Here is a 21979-nt window from a genome sequence, read left to right on the forward strand (position 1 = left end):
CCATCTCTTCCTGGGTTTTTCTCTGGCATCTATTCTGACCAAATATTTAATTTCCATCATTTGATTTTAATATCAGAGGTGTTCACAGATTGAACAAACTTGTAAAAAAAAAGGACAAATACGAACTCAAAATATCTGCAATCACCTGACCAGATTGAACCAAGCTCATGAAATCAGTTATCACAAATTATTCTGGGCCAAAATTACCATTGTTTTAAACAGGCACCAAAAGACAGAATGACATCTTATGATTGATTCACACTTTTACAGATATTACACATTACAGCAGAAGTCACCTTCAAATTATCCAGCTTGAAAACAAAAGGCAATAGAATCCAAAATACACGATATACTATACTTCAACAGCTGTTTTTGAACACCAAAGAGATAAGGAAAATGAATATATAAAGTTAGAATTGGAATCAGAGTGCCTGGTGACAAAGCAACTTGGAAAAACAACAAATTCAGTGAGAACTCAATGATATCTGCACAGACTACAGCCCAACTTCCTTTCAGGCAATATATGTATGCTTGTGCTTGTACATGATGCTGCACTGTCATCTTTTTGGGGTAGAAGACAATAAAATTCCTCTTTCTTTCACCCAAAAAAACCTTGTCATTTGGTTTCTTCCTTTTGATATAATTAATTACATTCTAATTGAACGGTGTTAGCTGCATACTAACAAAAAAAAATATTCGTTCTGACTGACTGAGGGGATGGTTTTAAAACATGGAAGCTGATATTACTCCTTGCCTAGTCTTTTCTTTAACCACTTCCTAACTCATCCCCCCATCCCCTCTATTGCCCAGTCCCATTTTTTTTTGCTAACTCCTCAACCTTAACATTGAAATTGGCATCAATGCCCCATACACAACATAAGTGATGCAACTAGATTTCTGAACAGTATTTTTTAAAATGTAACTGAATGCCCAAAAGACATTTAAAAAAACAATCCGGTTGTTTATGTCATAAAGTGAAGCCATTCATTTTTAAGACTCTAAAATAGTGTTGCTAAAGGAGAAAGTAAACTCATAACTGAATATGTTGGGTCTCCATATAAACTCTCGCTGTAAAAGATGGCAGCGTTACTAAATAATTGATAAGTAGAGTGAGAATAATAAAGTGCTTAACGCACAGTGCAAGCCCACCTTTAACATTTATAATGTGCAACAGAAATGTATTTCTTCTTGACCAAAGGAGCTACGGAGAAAACTGGAGACTGAAATATTAAACTTAATCGTTTAAGAATCTTTCAAACCAAATTAAGGGAAGTCAAAGAAATTGAACAGCTTTGTGAAATTCACTTGAAGCTTTTCTTTTTTACAGTTCCAAGTGAACATCAAAAAGAAACAAAGTTGATGAACTGTTGCAGACCAGTGCAGCCAAAATCCAAACCTTATCTATAGGGATGGGCTGAAGACATCGAAGGGAGGGCGTGTCAGGTCAAAAGTTAATATTTTCAGGTTGTGAACCTCAAGACAGCTCCTCCCTGCTTGCCACCATTTTCATAGGTCTGTCTCCCTCTCCTGCTCTCACAGGTCTTTCCCACAACCCCAGCCTTTCAGTTTTCAATGAAGAGTTGTGATCATTTTCAAGTTTTTAAGTGAGTCACAGTAGATACAACTTTGGGAAGTATTGGTCCCATCCCAATTATGTTTGAACATGGTTATGGAGTACAGACTACAATTCAAAACTACTGTAATCCTGTACTAACAAGCATACACAAACAAGCCACAGTTACCATTGAATAAGTACTGCAAGAAACTAAATGCATCACTCTGGTTCAAGAGGTAATTTTTTTTTCCTTGAAGCTGGAGTTAAAGGTACAGTTAGTTTCTGGAGTGTATAAGTCTGCACACACCAGTACTAAATCCTGCCTCAACTAGGTACCAGCCCTGCAATAAATGAAAATGTTCATTTTGCCAGTAGATACGTCACTATTCTTTCCAAGATTAAAGATACTCAAGTTTAGATATTTCAACTGCATTTCACCAAGCAGTTGAGCTCCCCTCAAAAATCAACCTGGCCATAAGCTTCAGCATTAAAACAAAATTGTCTTTTTTTGTTGCAATGAGCAATATGGCATCAGACCAAATTATTTTTGAATAAATGGAAATTGCAGCTAGTCCTGGCTTCAACTGCCCAGTCAGAATGCTTGAGAGTGATTCAGAATGATTTACCTTATTTCTTCCTGCACCCCCTTCCCAATCTTGCACAAATAGCTTCATTTCCTTCTATTCCTTTCACCTTCACACATTTATCCAGATTCCTCTTCAACACACCAATGCTCTTTGTCTCAAATATTTCACGTGGTGGCAAGTTCCACATTCAAATCATTTTTTAAAAGTTTCTCCTGATTTTTTTTAAATTGGACTTACTGGTAACAACTCAGATTCTGACCCTAAATAACGAAGCAAGAATGTTTTAAGCAGCCAATAAACGTTCAGGCTTTATTGCTAGGGATTGGACTTTAAAACAGGGAAGTCTTGTTCTAACCAAACAGGGAACAGGGTGTTGGAGATGCTACATCTGAAATACTGTAGATAGGTTTGGCCCCTGTATTTAATAAAAGGATATATTGTTGTTGGGGGCAGTACAAAAATTGATTCACTGAGCTAATTCCTGAGAATGAAAGGATTGAACAGGACAGCTAAACAAGTTAGATCTTTAGAAGAATGAGGGGTGATTTGTTGAAACACACAAGATTCTGTGCTTGACAATGTAGTTTTTGAGACAACACTAAGATAATTCTCAAACTAGGGCACACAGTTACAGAATAAGGAGACACTCATTTAAATCTGAGGATAACAGATTTATCCATTATAAATGGATAACGGCTGGATCACTGAAAGTATTTAAAAGGGGAGGTAAATAGACTTTTGAAATAGTAGGAAGCTAAGGACTATGCTGAGCTGGCACAAAACAGAAGTGAGGCCTGGGGCAGATCAGCCATGATGTTGCTGAATGGCATGGCAGGCTTGAGGGGCTAATGTCAAGATTAGAGTGATGCTGGAAAAGCACAGCAGGTCAGGCAGCATCCGCACAGCAGGAATAAAATTGATGTTTTTGGCAAAAGCCTTTCATCAGGAATTCTTCCTGATGAAGGGCTTTTGCCGAAAACATCAATTTTCCTGCTCTGTGGATGCTGCCTGACCTGCTGCGCTTTTCCAGCACCACTCTAATCTTGACTCCGATCTCCAGCATCTGCAGAACCCACTTTCGCCTTGAGAGGCTAATGGTCTAGTCCTGCTTTTTTTTTTTAAATGTTCTTATGTTCTAAAGGAAATGCCTTCTCTAAGTCTACCTCATCAATCATCTTCGTAATTTTAAAGATATCCAGTAGGTTCCCCTCAGCATGAAGAAAACAGCTCGCTCAGTCTCTCTTGATGGATATAACCTCTCAGCTCTGGTATCAGCTTTGTGAATCTTTTATGGAACTTTGCCAATATCTCTATACCAGTTTGCATCATGGAGACAGTTTTGAAAGTGTGGTCAAACCAAGTTTCTAAACATTTCATGTAATGTTGTGTTTTCAATCCTGTTCCTCTAGCAATGAACCCCAATGCTTTGTGTGAAACTTAAAGGCTTTGTTAACCTGCATTTCTACTTGTAATGATTTCTGAACCAGTCTCTTTGGATCTTTTCGACCTCTACTCCACATACATTTGTAGTCTCCTTATCCTGCTCACTAAAATGCACCAGTCACATGTCCATTTTAAAGTTGTTTGCCAATTGCATACTCAAGTTTATTTTTATTTTTGCGATCTTCCTTTGTATTAATTAATATTCCTCAAATTAGTACAATCTACAAATTTTGAAATTGAAATTTCTGAATGCATTATCTAGCTTGTTTACTTAACTGGTGCTGAGCCCCTACCTCTACTGTATTGTACACAACTTTCCATCAATTTTGCCACTTTGTCTCTGACACCACATCATCTGACTTTGCTAGATTGTAATTTCATACCACACAAACAAATTTGGAAACTTAAAAGCATATGCAGGGGTGGATCTGTAAGTGAAGAATTGTGTACTTTAAGCATATGCAGCGGCATATTTCCCATTATAAACTGGAGTGTCAATTCCACTGACACTGTACATTTTGCAGTAAAAGCAGAAACAATTCTGGCACTGCAATTTTGCAAACAGTTAGAAAGAAAACATAACTGCCTTACCAAAAACTTTTCCTTTAGCAAAAGGTGGAAATAATTCTGGATGCCTGTATAAAATTTTATGAAGCTGCCAGAGCTCTTTGTGAAGTTTCTTAAAATCACTGTAACGTTTCCAAACTACTATCTGAAACAAGGGGGGAAAGTCAGTTATTAGCAAACCAATATGACTATTTCCACTTCAACACAGTTAAAGTAGCTACATTGACAAAGAAAATAAAAATACTTTCATACATGTTCGGGAGTTATCCGGTCAGTGGCTAAATCTACTACACAATGCAGTACTAAGTCAATCAGACCAGTGTCCACAAGTTCCATTTCTGGTCTGTGTCAAGTCATGTAGTTAATCGTAACCGGCTATCTATTACAATTGGGTTCGATGCCCTGGAGTGTAGGGGAAGATACAATTCAGCAATCTTGGTTCTTTTGTCTGTGACACCCCCCACCACTAACAAATATGGATGTCTGGTAGACACAGTGCCTTGGCCAAGACATCCTTCAAAATCAAATAATCTGTTGGCATTGGATGCCCAGACTCAGTCAGCAAAGCGTATTCAGTCACACCCCAGCATGACACCCATAGGGAGAAGTGAGAAAATCCAGATAATATTTATTCCCAAATCTGAAATATGAAGTAATATGCAACTAGAATACAAACGAAAATGAAACTCAAAAAAATTGCACTACAAAATTTAATAATCCAGCTAACAGTGCAAAGTCCTGGGGTTTTTTTTCCAAATTTATTATTCCCAGTCTATAAACCTCAGCATGCCAAAAAAAAAAGTCCCTTGGCAACAAACTGCACCACATACTTTAAGAATTCAATTATAATGATTAACAAATTAGCTAAGAGGCAGTTCATTATTATCAATCAATCAATTCTTTATCTTTAGTGTTCTCATTGATTAAAAGCTAGAAACTTAAGTTTTTGGTTTGTAACAAGTTACTTGAATAATTTAAAACTACAGTACCTGGTGGTGTAGGAAATATCAGGATTAGAAGGGTCTGCAAATGATGCGCAGGAAAATTGAATGGGAAAATATGGATTAAAAAATTTGATATATTTTATATATGGTATTTAAGTTAGTAAATTAGTTCAATTCCAGATAGTGGATTGCAAGATAAACACTAGTTAAGAATACAACTTTGTAAGATTCAACATGAAAATTAACTAGACCACATGGTACCACAGTTTGTACTTTACATCAAAGAAAATTGCATTGTATTGTTGTTGCAAACTTATGGTGAATTAACTATATAAAACTTTACAAATTATTCTGACATATTATAGAAGCTAAAGAGCAATATTTCTGTATGAAACAATCAAAACTATTTGTAAAGAAACAGTAATAGTGTGTCATGCATAAAATATGTGTAGAATGCTACAATAGTGCATTGGTCTGTACAATAATGGACAAGATAATTTGTGTCATCCCTCACAAGCTGGGTTTATGATTTCAGCCAGATCTGTAAGAAGCAAAATCCAGAAATAAGTCAGCACTTCCTCAAAAGACATATAGAGAAAACTGGCATGCACTGATTCCTGTGGAATCTCCATTACCTCCCGTTGGCTGGTTACAAAGTTGCATGAACCTAAAGAGACAATCATCCTAACCTTTTATCAATCAACAATCTATTAGGGATTCTACAGCTTATAGGTTACTAAACTATGCATTTAAAGACCTAGACTTATCATACAAGATTGATTCTAACTCATTAATTGAGAAGGAATTTACAGTCAAACGAACATAGAATCCACTTTTTTGAACAGTTACAAAGCACAGGCCAAAATACCAGTTTAATTTGGCGTGTGCAGTCAGTGAAAAAAACATTTCAAGTTTAGTTTTACTATTCTGTACAGTTTAAGAATCACGTCTAAATCACCCTTCTTTTTCCCCCCAAAACTAAAAATAAAACTGACAGCTTAACTGTAGTCTTTCCAAGGTTTAACTTTGTCCTCCATTTAAATCGAAGACCAGAACAGACTTAAACAAAATACTATAGAGATTAAGAAAAACATTCTGTAGCTTGTATTGTTTTCATTTCTTGATTTGCTTTGTTGATAGGTTGACTGCAGTGACTGGATCAACCATTGAATCAACTGACAAACCTAAATTCCACATATTAACACATTTGAAAAAAATATGTACAACTCCATTATTTAACCTTTGTGCATTACTTTATATTCCTCCTTGTGAAATTTAAATCAATCAATCACAAGTACCTATATACTTCTGTCAATCTTTAGCCATTTACTTGGATTCAAATGTTCTTTTGCCTTTCTGTCCCCTTAACCTATTCACCATCTCCCACTCACTCCTGCTCCTCACACAGACACACACCAGATTGCACCAACTTCTGCATCCAAGATGTTAATCCAAGTGAGAAGTAATTAGACACTACAAGGATTTCAACACTGAGCTTAAGATTAAGCATTTCCTTTTCTAACATGCCATTTTTCCACCAAATGTGCAGTCTTTTTTTGTTTAAAAATTCTTTTCTTTTCCTCCTTTCTTAGCTAAGACAGTAAACACATGACCTGCTCCTCATCTTTGCCAATATGCCTTCATAAAAAAACAACACTTGTGATACACCACAGTTGCTTGGAGTGAGTGACTATCCTGTTCATCTTTCTATTCAAATTTCAATAGTCTTACACTACATTATATCTTAATATTCAGTATTGCAAAACAACACTAAAGGGCACTTTTGACAAATTACATAATTGTCTTCTTCAGTTTTGAGTTTAGTTACTGCGTTCGTGCAGGGATGCAAAGACATCATGAAATATTATGATTTACTGTTTTCCTGATGATTAAGATCCAGTAATTGATAAAACCTAAAGCTGTGTTTCAAAAACAAAGGGGAAAAAAGTAAATTCCCTGATGGAAAGCCTGACTCAAATCTCACTGACAACACCAAAGATGATCTTGAAATCCAAAATTATACTGTTGCCCAAATAAATTACATTTTTCACCAAGACCACCTGCTAAAGAATGAAATAAGTCAAGATTAGAATGGTGCTGGAAGAGCACAGCAGATCAGGCAGCATCCGAGGAGCGGGAAAATCAAAAATGAAGGGCTTTTGCCCGAAATTTTCCTGCTCCTCAGATGCGGCCTGACCTGTTGTGCTTCTCCAGCACCACTCTAATCTTGACTCTGATCTCAAGCATCTGCAGTACTCACATTCGCCGGAAGAATGAAATAAGCTAACTGGAACTGAGATAGTAAAATGCCGTCAGAATACAGAACTTTATTGTCCTTCAGGGCCCAAAGGAAGTTTAACAATTGAGATTCTTGCATCAACGCTGAAGATCAAGTGAGAAGAAGCTGTGCATATCTCATTCAACCAGATTCTTTGAAAGAATTATCGTAGATTATCAAGTCATTATCACATTGCCGTTTGTGGGAACGGGCTCAGTATAAATTAGCTATCTCCTACATCGTACATCAAAATATATATCAAAAAGAAAGTTTGAAATATCCACTGGGCTTGAAAAGATTGATACAAATGCATGTTTTTGTTTATTTTAGGATTGAATTGGATCGTAAATTGTTTTTTCTTCCCCAAAAGAAATGGATCGGGACAAGTTCTGACATTCTAGAGATGTTTATAAGTTGCCTAGAGATAATTAATTTCACCAAATATGTTAGAGGTTTCATTTATTGCATAAATCAAATTTGAGTAACTTGAAATTAGGTAAATTATTGTTTTCTTTAAGAGATCAGCGGACATCCAACCTCTCAGCTGGGAAATTTCATACAAAAAGGAAATAAAATAACTTAACTAAATCATATGAGGAATGAATGCAGAGTACAAAGATAATTTGATAAGTAAATTTACACAATTGAAGTAAAATAGAGTATGAGTTATCTAACAATATGACAACTTTATCACTTCCACTGAATATGGTGCACAAGTAGGCTGGCAATGAAATACCAGGAGAGGCTGAATGTTGAACATTTGATGTGGATGACAAAACTGGAGACCACATATCTCCTCAGCAGTTTTCCTTCAGGAAGCAGGTGCAAAGGCCTGCGTTTGCCGTAGTCATAAAGCTACAACTGTAAGCATCCATCATTATACCCTCTCTGAATCTGACAGCAACTTCCTGAATCCATAAGTTTGCAATTAACCAGACTTGCCTTCAGTGGTTCTAGATTTCTCCATCAAGCGCTTTTCTTGAACCGCCCCAAACTGTCACCAATTAGAAATCACTGAACTGGTGTCAACTTTCTTGTATCATTTTGTATTAAAAACCTCCTTCAATAAGCTGTAATTGGTTTCATTGTTTAGGAATGCCTCCAGTCTTGAAAGACTAATTTCCCATTTGTGCGCTATCAAATTTCTCCATTATAATAAAAAATATTTAAATTCCTTTGTTAAACTTTGTAAGCAACATTCCAGCTTCTAACTTAATGCCATGCATACATCCTGTTAATCTTACTCTGAAAAAATGTAATTAATAGTAAAGAATAATGCCAACATTTTAATATCCTTGTTTCCTGCCTTTTAGTGCACTTCAATGTTATCGCCCACTTACCCCTTTAATGATCTCACTGATGCTGTGCACAAGTATATTCCCTTGGTGCCAGATTCAAACCAACATTGGGAAGGGGAAAAATCCATGTCACATATACTGTATAATGTTTCCTGGCACCTAATTATGGATAGTATCCTAAAATTTGTTAGATTGGCCAAAATGATGTTAAACTAACCATGCCGACCAGATATCCCAACCCAATTTAGTCCTACCTGCCAGCACCCAGCCCATATCCCTCCAAACCCATCCAAATGCCTCTTAAAATGTTGCAATTGTTACAGCCTCCACCACATCCTCTGGCAGCTCATTCCATACACGTACCATCCTCTGCGTGAAAAAGTTGTCCCTTAGGTTTCTTTTATATCTTCCCCATCTCACCCTAAACCTATGCCCTCTAGTTCTGGACTCCCCAACCCCAGGGAAAAGACTTTGTCTATTTATCCTATCCATGCCCCTCATAATTTTGTAAACCTCTATAAGGTCACCCCTCAGCCTCCGATGCTCCAGGGAAAACAGCCTCAGCCTGTTCAGCCTCTCTCTGTAGCTCAAATCCTCCAACCCTGACAACATCCTTGTAAATCTTTTCTGAACCCTTTCAATTTTCACAACATCGTTCCGATAGGAAGGAGACCAGAATTGCATGCAATATTCCAACAGTGGCCTAACCAATGTCCTGTATAGCCGCAACATGACCTCCCAACTCCTGTACTCAATACTCTGACCAATAAAGGGAAGCATACCAAACGCTTTTTCACTATCCTGTCTACCTGCGACTCCACTTTCAAGGGAAAAGAAGAAATCATATTAAGTCTGGAGTTGACCTAATGATTAGAAATGTCACTGGTTTCAAACTGTGTTTGTGTTTCGCTTACAGAATGTTTATATCAAGTATTGTAACTCAGCAGTAACAAACTGAGTTGTCGCAGTAACTCTGAAAAAGCTGAAGATTCGTTTAAAACAGACAGTGAATCAGATGTGATAATGTAGACTATTTAATGGCTGAATTTGAGATCATGAAATTGTGCAATGTAAATGTCACATAGCTGATCAGATGACAAAGTGATAGCAAGGTAAAGCTGAGGTCAAAGTTAATTGAAAGCTAGTGATAATTCTCTTTTCAGGGCGATACAAGCAAGTCTTAACGAGTGTTCAAACCAAAGTGGAAAACATATGTGATGCTTGCCACTGGTCAAAGTGAAAATTGTCTGAAAAAAGGATAGTGTCTACATTTGGATTTACAGCTTCTTTGCATGGAAAAAGTATATTAAAAAGCTTGTCTCACAGGACAATTAGCCAGCTTGAGGAAGAGGTGGTCTGGTCAACTACTTGAAGTCAAGACAGAGCAAACCATTCATCTTTCATCAGATCTTCAGACAGGTCCATGTAAACAGGTTCATATGTGATTGTATGCATTTGATGGGTAAACCTTCTGCAGTATTTTTGATTTAAGAACAGCCATTGTGTATATGCCACTGTTTGATCTGACTTGGGTTATTGATATGGGGAATACACCCAATGGAATACTGAATGGCCTGGACAGAGTGGATGTTGGGGAGATGTTTCCATTTGTAGGAGAGACTAGGACCCGATGGCACAGACTTAGAGTAATGGGAAGACCTTTAACAGCGATCAGGAGAAACATCTTCAGCCAGAGAATGGTGAATCTATGGAATTCACTGCCACATAAGGCGAAGGTGGCCAGGTCATTGAATGTATTTAAGACCGAGGTTCTTGATTGTCATGGGGATCAAGGATTACAGGGAGAAGATGGGACATTGAGAAACTTATCAATGGAGCAGACTCCATGGGCTGAGCGATTAGAGTGGTGCTGGAAAAGCACAGCAAGTCAAGCAGCATCCAAGGAGCAGGAAAATCTGCGTTTCGGGATGCTGACTGACTTGCTGTGCTTTTGCAGCATCACTCTAATCTTCAGCATCTGCAATACCCACTGCCATCTCAATGGGCTGAATGGCCTAATTTTTTCTCCTATGTCTTATGACCAAAGAAAGTAGGAATAACGACTGCACCTTCTGAGCATCTTTGCTTTACCACTGACCATGAAATTCAGATTATTATTAAAGTCTACTGCGAGAAGAAATAAGGGTCAACATTACACCATGTTTCAGCCATGTCTTTTATATATTGCATGTTTGCACCAGTAAATGACATGATGTCATAGATTCAGATATGTACAGCGTGGAAACAGACTCTTCAGTCCAACCTGTCCATGCCGACCAGATATCCCAACCCAATCTAGTCCCACCTGCCAGCACCCGGCCCATATCCCTCCAAACCCTTCCTATTCACATACCCATCCAGATGCCTCTTAAATGTTGCAGTTGTACCAGCCTCCACCACATCCTCTGGCAGCTCATTCCATACACGTACCACCCTCTGCGTTAAAACGTTGCCCCTTAGGTCTCTTTTATATCTTTTCCCCTCTCACCCTAAATCTATGCCCTCTAGTTCTGGACTCCCCTACCCCAGGGAAAAGACTTGGTCTATTTATCCTATTCATGCCCCTCAATTTTGTAAACCTCAATGAGGTCACCCCTCAGCCTCCAATGCTCCAGGGAAAACAGCCCCCGATGCTCCAGGGAAAACAGCCCCAGCCTGTTCAGCCTCTCTTTATAGCTCAAATCCTCCAACCCTGGCAACATCCTTGTAAATCTTTTCTGAACCCTTTCAAGTTTCACAACATCATTCCGATAGGAAGGAGACCAGAATTGCACGCAATATTCCAACAGTGGCCTAACCAATGTCCTGTACAGCTGCAACATGACCTCCCAACTCCTGTACTCAACACTCTGACCAATAAAGGAAAGCATACCAAATGCCTTCTTCACTACCCTATCTACCTGTGACTCCACTTTCAAGGAGCTATGAACCTGCACTCCGTCTCTTTGTTCAGCAACACTCCCTAGGACCTTACCATTAAGTGTATAAGTCCTGCTAAGATTTGCTTTCCAAAATGCAGCACCTCGCATTTATCTGAATTAAACTCCATCTGCAACTTCTCAGCCCATTGGCCCATCTGGTCCAGATCCTGTTGTAATCTTCGCTGTCCATTACACCTCCAAATTTGGTGTCATCTGCAAACTTACTAACTGTACCTCTTATGCTCCCATCCAAATCATTTATGTAAATGACAAAAAGTAGAGGGCCCAGCACCAATCCTTATGGCACTCCACTGGTCACAGGTCTCCAGTCTGAAAAACAACCCTCCACCACCATCCTCTGTCTTCTACCTTTGAGCAAGTTCTGTATCCAAATGGCTAGTTCTCCCTGTATTCCATGAGATCCAACCTTGCTAAAGAGTCTCCCATGGGGAACCTTGTCGAACCCCTAACTGAAGTCCATATAGATCACATCTACTGCTCTGCCCTCATCAATCATCTTTGTTACTTCTTCAAAAAACTCAATCAAGTTTGTGACACATGATTTCCCATGCACAAAGCCATGTTGACTATCCCGAATCAGTCCTTGCCTTTCCAAATACATGTACATCCTGTCCCTCAGGATTCCCTCCAACAACTTGCCCACCACCAAGGTCAGGCACACCGGTCTATAGTTCCCTGGCTTGTCTTTACCGCCCTTCTTCAACAGTGGCACCACGTTTGCCAACCTCCAGTCTTCCGGCACCTCACCTGTCACTATCCATGATACAAATATCTCAGCAAGAGGCCCAGCAATCACTTCTCTAGCTTACCACAGAGTTCTCGGGTACACCTGATCAGGTCCTGGGGTTTTATCCACTTTTAACCATTTCAAGACAGCCAGCACTTCCTCCTCTGTAATCTGGACATTTTGCAAGATGTCACCATCTATTTCCTTACAGTCTATATCTTCCATATCCTTTTCCACAGTAAATACTGATGCAAAATATTCATTTAGTATCTCCCCCATTTTCTGTGGCTCCACACAAAGGCCGCCTTGCTGATCTTTGAGGGGCCCTATTCTCTCCCTAGTTACCCTTTTATCCTTAATATATTTGTAAAAGCCTTTGGATTCTCCTTAATTCTATTTGCCAACACTATCTCATGTCCCCTTTTTGCCCTCCTGATTTCCCTCTTAAGTGTACTCTATTTTCTTTATACTTTTGTTAGGATTCACTCGATCTATCCTGTCTATACCTGACATATGCTTCCTTCTTTTTCTTAACCAAACCCTCAATTTCTTTAGTCATCCAGCATTCCCTATACCTACCAGCCATCCATTTCACCCTGGCAGGAATATACTCACTCTGGATTCTTGTTATCTCATTTCTGAAGGCTTCCCATTTTCCAGCCATCCCTTTACCTGCGAACATCTGCCTCCAATCAGCTTTCGAAACTTCTTGCCTAATACCGTCAAAATTTGGCTTTTCTCCACTTTTGAACATCAACTTTTAGATCTAGTCTATCCTTTTCCATCACTATTTTAAAACAAATAGAATTATGGTCGCTGGCCCCAAAGTGCTCCCCCACTGACACCTCAGTAACCTGTCCTGCCTTATTTCCCAAGAGTAGGTCAAGTTTTGCACCTTCTCTAGTAGGTACATCCACATACTGAATCAGAAAATTATTCTGTACGCACTTAAGAAATTCCTCTCCATCTAAACCTTTAACACTATGGCAGTCCCAGTCGATGTTTGGAAAGTTAAAATCCTTGACCATAACTACCCTATTATTCTTACAGATAGCTGAGATCTCCTTACAATTTTGTTTCTCAATTTTCCTCTGACTGTTAGGGGGTCTATAATACAATCCCAATAAGGTGATCATCCCTTTCTTATTTCTCAGTTCCACCCAAATAATTGCTCTGGATGTATTTCTGGGAATATCCTCCCTTAGCACAGTGTAGTGCTATCCCTTATCAAAAAGGCCACTCCCCTTCCTCTCTTGCCTCCCTTTCTATCTTTCCTGCAGCATTTGTATCCTGGAACATTAAGCTGCCAGTCCTGCCCATCCCTGAGCCATGTTTCTGTAATTGCTGTGATATCTCAGTCCCATGTTCCTAACCATGCCCCGAGTTCATCTGCCTTCCCTGTTAGGGCCCTTGCATTGAAATAAATGCAGCTTGATTTAATAGTCCTACCTTGTCCCTGCCTGCCCTGACTGTTTGATTCACTTCTGTTCTCAACTGTACCAGTCTCAGATTGATCTCACTATCTCCCTGGGTCCCACTAACCCCCCCCACCACCACCTTACTAGTTTACTAGTTTAAATCCTCCCAAGCAGTTCTAGCAAATTTCCCTGCCAGTATATTAGTCCCCTTTCCAATTTAGGTGCAATCCATCCTTCTTGTACAGGTCACTTCTACCCCAAAGGAGATTCCAATGATCCAAAAATGTGAATCCTTCTCCCATACACCAGCTCCTCAGCCATGCATTCATCTGCTCGACCCTCCTATTCTTGCCCTCACTAGCCCGTAGCACTGGGAGTAATCTAAATATTGAGGACCTCCTTTTTAAATTTCTGCCTAACTCTCTGTAATCTCCCTTCAGAATCTCAATCTTTTCCCTTCCTATAACGTTGGTTCCAATGTGGACAATGACCTCCTGCTGGCCCCTCTCCCCCAGGAGAACATTCTGCACCCTCTCTGAGACATCCTTGATCCTGGGACCAGGGAAACAACACACCATTCTGCTTTTTCTCTGCTGGCCACAGAAACGTGTCTGTACCTGTGACTACAGAATCCCCTAACACAATTGATCTCTTGGAAGCTGATGTACCCCTCGTTGCATTAGAGCCAGTCTCAATACCAGAAACTTGGCTGTTCGTGCACCGTTCCCCAGAGAATCCATCACCCCCTTCATTTTCCAAAACAGCATACCTGTTTGAAATGACAAGACTCCTGCCCTAGGTGCCGACCTCTCTCACCCTTCCTGGAGTTAACCCATCTATGTGACTATATCTGAGACTTTCCCCTCTTCCTATATCTGCCATCCATCACATACTGTTGCTGTTGCAAATTCCTCATCGCTTCTATCTGTCTCTCCAACCGATCCACTCGATCTGCTAAGATTCGCATCCAACAGCATTTATGGCAGATATAATCCGCAGTAACCTTAAACTCTCTTTAAACTCCCACATCTGACAAGAATTACATATCACTGCAAAGGCCATTTTTGCTCCTTCACAATCTACAGACCCAGAAAATAACACCATCTTATTCCTCTACAAAACACTGCACCAGGTTAAATTAATAGCTATGGCTTATATTTTAAGTTTAAATCAAGAGACTTATCTCCAAAAACATATAATCAAGAAAGAACCCACTAATACAGCCTCTCTCTTGGACAGACTTAAAACAACAATTAACTTATCTGATTTTGTGTTGTGAACTTCACCCAAACCGGTTCCTCCAAGATTAGTTGTGAAATTCACATTCGCTGTTTGTTAACTTTGACTGAGGAGAAAGTGAGGACTGCATGTGCTGGAGCTCAGAGTCGAGTGTGTAGTGCTGGAAAAGCACAGCAGGTCAGGCAGCATCCGAGGAGCAAGAGAATCAACGTTTCGGGCATAAGCCCTTCATTAGGAAGGGGATGATTTACAATCAACTGCTTCTCAATAGGAAAGCATTATAAAACTAATGATTTTAAACAAATGGTTATCACTTTTAGAAGGAACTAAATTTACAATGCCAAATTTGGGGCTTTTGTAGCTGGAGCAGGCAGTCTGTATTTTTTCATACGGTTGCACATACAACATACTAAACTTCCATGACTAAGGATTTTCAAGATATCCACCTTCAAATGCAATCAAGACTATTTTCAGTTTGTTCTCATTTTATTGTTATTTCTAATCTTTTATGCAGAATCCTTTCATGAAAATTAATTTTATCAGATGATATTTAAAATACTAAATCAGCCACAATATTGAATTCAGCAACACAGTCAATGTTCAACAGCTGATTACCTCCTGAACTTCTTCCGGATTTCTTCTTGAAACAATCTATTTTAAAAAAAACGAAATGGATCTGAGAAATGCCATAAACCCAGTAGATTGTTAAACATCAAGCATCAATTAAATATTAATTTTCATACACTTGTAGGGATTCTGTGAATTAAGGAGGTTGTGTTCAAAATACATGACTAGTTAGCAATTTTTGACTAGATTTGTAGCTCAAACTTACGTACTTTACTAGTCATTCATGATGCGGAACAGCACAACCTTATGTGGATGAACCCGTACAATTACAGATAAGCAAATGACATGAATTTTAACTCAGCTGCAAAATTTAAATCAAGCTTATTATGGAATGTAACATTATAAATGACGTAATGCTGAAATACAATAACACGGAAACGCCAAAGCAAAAAAAAACTGTGCTAAGGCAACACCAAGTGCTTTTGCCGAGTCTGAAACACAGTTAAAAAAGGCTCTTCACAACCAAATCCACCTTACTCTCCAACTGTTGAAACCAGAAATAAATGAATTGTGTGACTTATTTCGGTCATTGCACAGATTGTTTTGCTGCAATATATGGCAGTAATATGTCAGGCAGCTGCACGCGCTCCCCAGGCCGGTGTTCGAATTGTCCCGGGCTCGTTCTCTTTTCGAACTCGGGCTGAAGCCGGTGCAGCGTCGCCCGGCTCGCGGCCAGGCTCCCCCACCGGCTGCAAACGGCTGCAAACAGCATCTCCCACCAAACCCCGAGACAGCCGGCCGCCCTTCCACCACCCACCCCAGGGCTCACACAACCAACTCACCCGCGCTGTCACTTTATAAACCGTGTAGCCTTTCCGGTGCCTCTTTGGATCGGTTATAGTGTAGAAGCGAACCAGGTCCCCTTTGTTTTTCTGTGGTAACATGATCTGTCAACCCCCAACCACTGCACCCGTACTCGGGTACTCTCTTTTTACATCATTTCCTCGTCCACTTATTCACACCGCCTACTTCCTATACGTCTATTACGTGGCCTTTCCATGTGGAGAGTAGTTTTCATTGTTATAAATGTTCAGTTCTCTATGTCTTCAGCTTCAGTTTGGATAAATCCGATTTTAAAATTTGCAATCTAGATAATTATAGAGTTAAAATCACACAACACCACGTTTAATTGGAAGCACACTAGCTTTCGGAGCGACGCTCTTTCATCAGGTTATAGTCAAATCATCTCCAAATCATAGATAATTATAGTTCACAGTCTCGATTTGTTTGTGTGCAGAGCGGAATATCTACAAAGTGGCACCAACGCAGATTGAATACTGCTGTCCGTGTAGTTGCACTTTCATAGCTCGGTTGTTTTCTCCAGGTCGTGCTTCTCTATGCAAGTGATAAAATGTTTAGTTATGATCCTATCTCTTTGCTACTACTGGACAAGTCAGACCTCAGAATGAAACCTGCCTTGACGTATCTTTAACTGTATGTTTAATTATTTCTGTTTACTTAGTTAACGTGGTGGCCTGTCATACAGCACGGAAACAGATCCTTCAGTCCAACTCCATGCCGACCAGATATTCTACATTACGTAATCTAGTCCCATATCCCTCGAAACCCTTCCTAATCATACAAGCATGTTGTAATTATCACCACATTCACTATTTCCTGGCAACTTATTCTACACACAAGCCACCCTCTGCTTGAAAAAAGTTACCACTCAGATCCTTTTTTAAATAATTACCCTCTCACCTTAACCTTTTGCACTCTAATTTTGGACTTTCCCAGCATAGGAAAAGGATCTTGGCTATCCAGGACCCTAGCCATGACCCTTATGATTTTATAAGGTCACCCCTCAGCCTCCGATGCTCCAACCTATTCAGCTTCTCCCTGTAAGCCAAATCTTGCAGTCCCAGCAACATCCTTGTAAATCTTTTCTGGACCCTCTCAAGTTTAATAATATCTTTCTTATAGAAGTCACTGAAGCATATTCACAAAACAGCAGAGATCATTAACAACAGAACATATATTTATTACTTAAATGAAAGAAAACAAGCAGCATACATTAGGAAAATCTTAACACACACATTAAAACAAAGTTCCACTCTGTTTCCAAACATTATCCATGCCATAGACGGAAATTCAGAGAAATTATATTCGTACTTATTAAATTTTATTTTTTATATCTTTATTGAGAAAATTTTTCTTTACAAAATTATAAAATTACAAAAATAAAACAATTTAAAATTATAACAACAATTATAATGAAACAAACTACTACTCTATGAAACAAATCAAAACTACACTCACTACAAATCTATAAATAAATAAATAAATAAAGCCACTCGGTGCAACCACACCAAAGCTCCCGATCTTCGGGTAGCATTAATTAGTACTCCCGTATTTATTCGGGATTCTTCCTCCCAGGGCACAAGGCTCATTAAACCTGATCATCACTGCTAAACAAATGCCCTAACTAAAATGGCAGACGAGTCCGCATCCAGGTAATTCACAAAGGGCTGCCATTTCTAATAAAATAGTTCCATTTTATGGTGCACCATGTTTGTGAGGAAATCCAAAGGGATGTGTTCCACAATTAACTTACGCCACCCCAACAGGCCCAGAGGGATCTCAAACACCCAGCTCATCAAAATGGTCTTCCTCGCACAGTAAGTGAGTATGTCAAATAGCTTTTTCCTATGTGCGTCTAAGGAAGATAAATTCAGCAAGCCCAAGAGAAGAGAGACCGGGTCCACCTTCACTTCGGTCCCCAAGACCCTCTCTATTACTCCTGCCACAGCACTTCCGTACCTATGAAGCTTGTGGCATGTCCACAAACAATGAGTGAGGGTACCTATGCTAATTTGCACTTGGGACACATTGGAGAGGCTCCCTTTTTGACTTTCACAAGACAATCTGGGGCCAAATGAATCCTATAACGAACCTTCAACTGCATGGCGTGTGTTGTGTTACAGATCGAGATCTTTCTCGCGTTCTTCCAAATGTCCTCCCAAGTCTCTGAGATGATCTTCACTCCCAACTCTTGTTCCCAGACCTAATAAAGTCGCTCAATGTCATTTGAGGCACCGCCCCCCAGTAGATGGTAGAGAGTACTAACCGAGAGTGTGCTTGTGGCATGAAGCACTCTCCTCTCTGTCAGAAATACAGGGGTTGGTCAATAGCGTAGTTTATTTTGGGATAAAGTCCTTAACCTGAAGCAACAAAAAAGATCTCTGCTGGGCAATCCATAGCTGCGGCTCACTTGGTGGAAGGGCATCATGACCTGCCTCTCAAACAGGTCTCCCAAACAGGAGACTCCCCAAGTTGCCCACCATTTGAATCCAGGGTCCATCATCTTTGGCCGGAATCACAGTGTACCAACTATATGGGTAAGAAAGGAGGTTTTAAATAAACTGCCCTTGCTCTGTCACATTGCTCTCCATGCTTTGACTGTATTAATAATGATTGGATTCCGACAGTATTCCATAACTGTCCTCATCCATAAACAACAGACGAGTAAAGGGGCACTTTGTCTGGGAGTCCTCAATATCCAACCATACTGATCTCAGGTCCTCACAAGCCCAGTCAATCATGAAGGACAGAAGGGAGCTTAGTTGGTATCTCTTAATATCCAGAAAGTCTACTCCCCCAACCCTTGGGGTAACTGCAATTTGGCAAGTTTAGTGAGAGGCCACCTGTGACACCAAGATATCAAATAAAAGAACTAAGCCAACCAGTGAGTCTCCACAATGTTTGCCTGGGAAACATCAGAGGGAGAATTCGCATGGGATATAACAGACGAGGAAGGACATTCATTTTGAGAAGGACTATTCGACCTAAGCAAGAGATTGGAAGGGCCTTCTTTGAAGGTCTTGTCTAATCTTGTCAAGCAAGTGAGCAAAGTTAGCCTTAAATAATTGATCAAAGGTGGGAGTAACAAAAATACCTAAGTAAAGAGAACTCCCGCGACCATTTAAAGGGGAATCATAATTCACCTTCACTATCAGGTATTCCCTTAAGACCCCCACTGGCATAGCCCACTGCCAGGGCAGCTATGTTAGGGTCCTTATGGATAGCCTGTGCCAGTGGCTCAATCACCGTGTAAACAGTAGTGGTGAAGGAGGACAACCTTGCCTATTGCCCCTACCAATATTGAAATGATTGGATCTTATACCATTGGTGAGAATCGCAGCCAGTGGGTCACTATACAGGACTTCCACTCATCTGACAAAGACCTCATCTAGACCAAACCATTCCAGAGTATAAAAAAGATATGGCCACTCCACCTGATTGAATGCTTTCTCTGCATCTAAAGAGATGCTGACACACTTGGACCATATTCAGTAATCTTCTAAAATTATTAGAGGACCTTTACAGCCCTTTATAAAATCTGTCTGGTCCTCCTTAAGAATACAGAGCAACACCTTCTCCAATTGCAACACAAGTGTCTTAGATAAAATTTTAAAGTCCAAATTTAACAGTGAAATGGATTTATACGAAGCACAGTCCTCCGGGATCTTCCTTGAGAATGCAAGAGCTGTTATCCTCTCTAGGGAATGGCGGGACTCAGTCATGACTGTATGATTGGTTGTACATGTCCAGCATTGGCCCTGACAGGAAATTTGTAAATTCTTTGTAGAAATCACTCAGGAGACCATCAGGGCCGGGCGCCTTCCTACTTTGGAGCTGTCTTACTGCTTCCTGTATCTCTTGCACTATCAAGGAGGCATTAAGAAGAGACGCCTGTTCTGAGGTCAAACCTGGAAGATCCAGGTTCTTAAAAAAAGACTTCATCTTAGCCCATCTGTCCTCACAGCATTCCAACCGATATAGCTCAGAGTAAAAACTCCAAAATGCTGCATTGATCCTTTTAGAGTCACATGTAAGAATCCAATGCCTTCTTAATTGATGTAATGGTGTTCTTTTTCCTAGCCAGATATGCCAGGTATTTGCCTGGCTTATTGCCGTGCTCAAACAGCCTTTGTTTCACAAAACAGAGTTCTCTCTTCGCTGTCTGAGTGAGCACGGAGTTCAAAGCAACCCGGAGAGCTGTGATTCGCTGAAACTTAGTCACCGATGGCCTATCAAAATATGTTGTCTCGGCTGCCTTCACCCAGACCTCGAGCAGATGTTGCTGCTCTCCCTTCTTTGCTTCTGGCTAGCCAAATTAGAGATAACTATCCCCCTATCATAGGCCTTAGCAGTCTCCCAGAGTATAGACAGATCACTAGCCGTACCTGAATTGATATCCAAGGACGCCTTAAACTCAACTCGAGAAGTACTCAACAAACTTACTGTCCTTAAGAATGAAAGGATCCATTCACCAATGCCACGAACCTGTTCCGTTACCCTTAATCTCAACCTCCAAATATACTGCCGCCTGATCAGAAATGGCTATCTTTCCAATTGTACAGGACCACCAAATCCAGAAAAACCAAGGTAGCTAGAAAAAGGTCAATCCTGGTGTGACACTTGTGTGGATTAGAGAAAAAGGTGAAGTCCCTAGCCGTATGGTGGGGACATCCCCAAACGTCCACCAGCCCCAATTCCACACATAAATAAACTAATTGCTTGGACTGTGGAGAGATATTTGGGGGACCTTTGGGCATTCTATCCACTGTGGGGTTCACTATTAAAATTCCCCCCAATGATAATATGTCGCTTTCCAAGGACAAACAACTTAGAAAGTGCATGAGTCAGGAACCTGAGGAGGTATGCCAGGGGGCAGTAAACATTTGGGATATCAAACCCTTCACCATGAATTAAAGCTTTAAGAATTGCAAACCACCCATATTCATCTTTAGCTTGATTTAATAACTTAAATGGGAGACTCTTCTGGACCAGTATGGCCAGTCTCCTGTTCTTAGTGTTAAAAGACGATAAAAACACCCGATCAAACCCACCTTGCTGTAACTTTAGGTGTTCCTTATCATCAAGATGGGTTTTTTGCAACAGGGCAATATCAACCCCCTCCCTCCTGAGACTTGAAAGTACTTTTTCTCTCTTGACCAGCGAGTGATTCCCCTTAATATCTCAGGTGCACCATTTGAGGAGACACTTAGCCATATCCCTCATAACAACTCTTGAACCCCCGAGAGAAAGAACCCTACTCACAACTCTCTGTGTAAATAAATGAAGACTCATAGAGTCTAAAAAATATACACACTAAAGCTACATTAACAAAACTTTCAAAAACTGCCTCTACTAAAAACCAACAAACTAAACCAATTACAACATACAAAAACCATTCGATGGGAGACTCTTCCCCCACTGCCTACAGGGGGCATTTAGACTATCCGCATACACCTCCTTAACTCCTTCTAGCTTGAGCCGCACCCCAAACTCAGGCGAAGGATAAACAACAAAAATAGGCATTATGGACAAGGAAGTTAAAAGTGGGCACTT

The 21979-nt window shown here is 40.0% G+C and overlaps 1 protein-coding gene across 2 annotated transcripts in view; it reads right to left on the reverse strand.

Moving 5' to 3' along the window:
• The window catches only part of rps6kc1 (ribosomal protein S6 kinase B1), a 169113-nt gene extending 152196 nt beyond the window's left edge, over positions 1-16917 (reverse strand). The window contains exons 1-4 of one of the 2 annotated variants that reach the window (XM_043695845.2): positions 16408-16917; positions 15614-15649; positions 5142-5175; positions 4177-4293 (exon numbers count right to left, since the gene is read on the reverse strand). In XM_043695845.2, coding sequence (XP_043551780.2) covers positions 4177-4293; positions 5142-5175; positions 15614-15649; positions 16408-16509 — 289 coding nt within the window. In that variant the 5' untranslated portion in view covers positions 16510-16917. Of the gene's footprint in view, positions 1-4176; positions 4298-5141; positions 5176-15613; positions 15650-16407 lie in introns of both variants that reach the window. The other variant, XM_043695846.2, reaches the window with a different exon arrangement.
• Between the last annotated feature and the right edge of the window lie 5062 nt (positions 16918-21979).

The sequence above is a fragment of the Chiloscyllium plagiosum genome, unplaced genomic scaffold, assembly GCF_037043375.1.
Source record: "Chiloscyllium plagiosum isolate Xiang-an unplaced genomic scaffold, Cpla_swu_hap1 HiC_scaffold_10, whole genome shotgun sequence".
NCBI classification, from domain to species: domain Eukaryota; kingdom Metazoa; phylum Chordata; class Chondrichthyes; order Orectolobiformes; family Hemiscylliidae; genus Chiloscyllium; species Chiloscyllium plagiosum.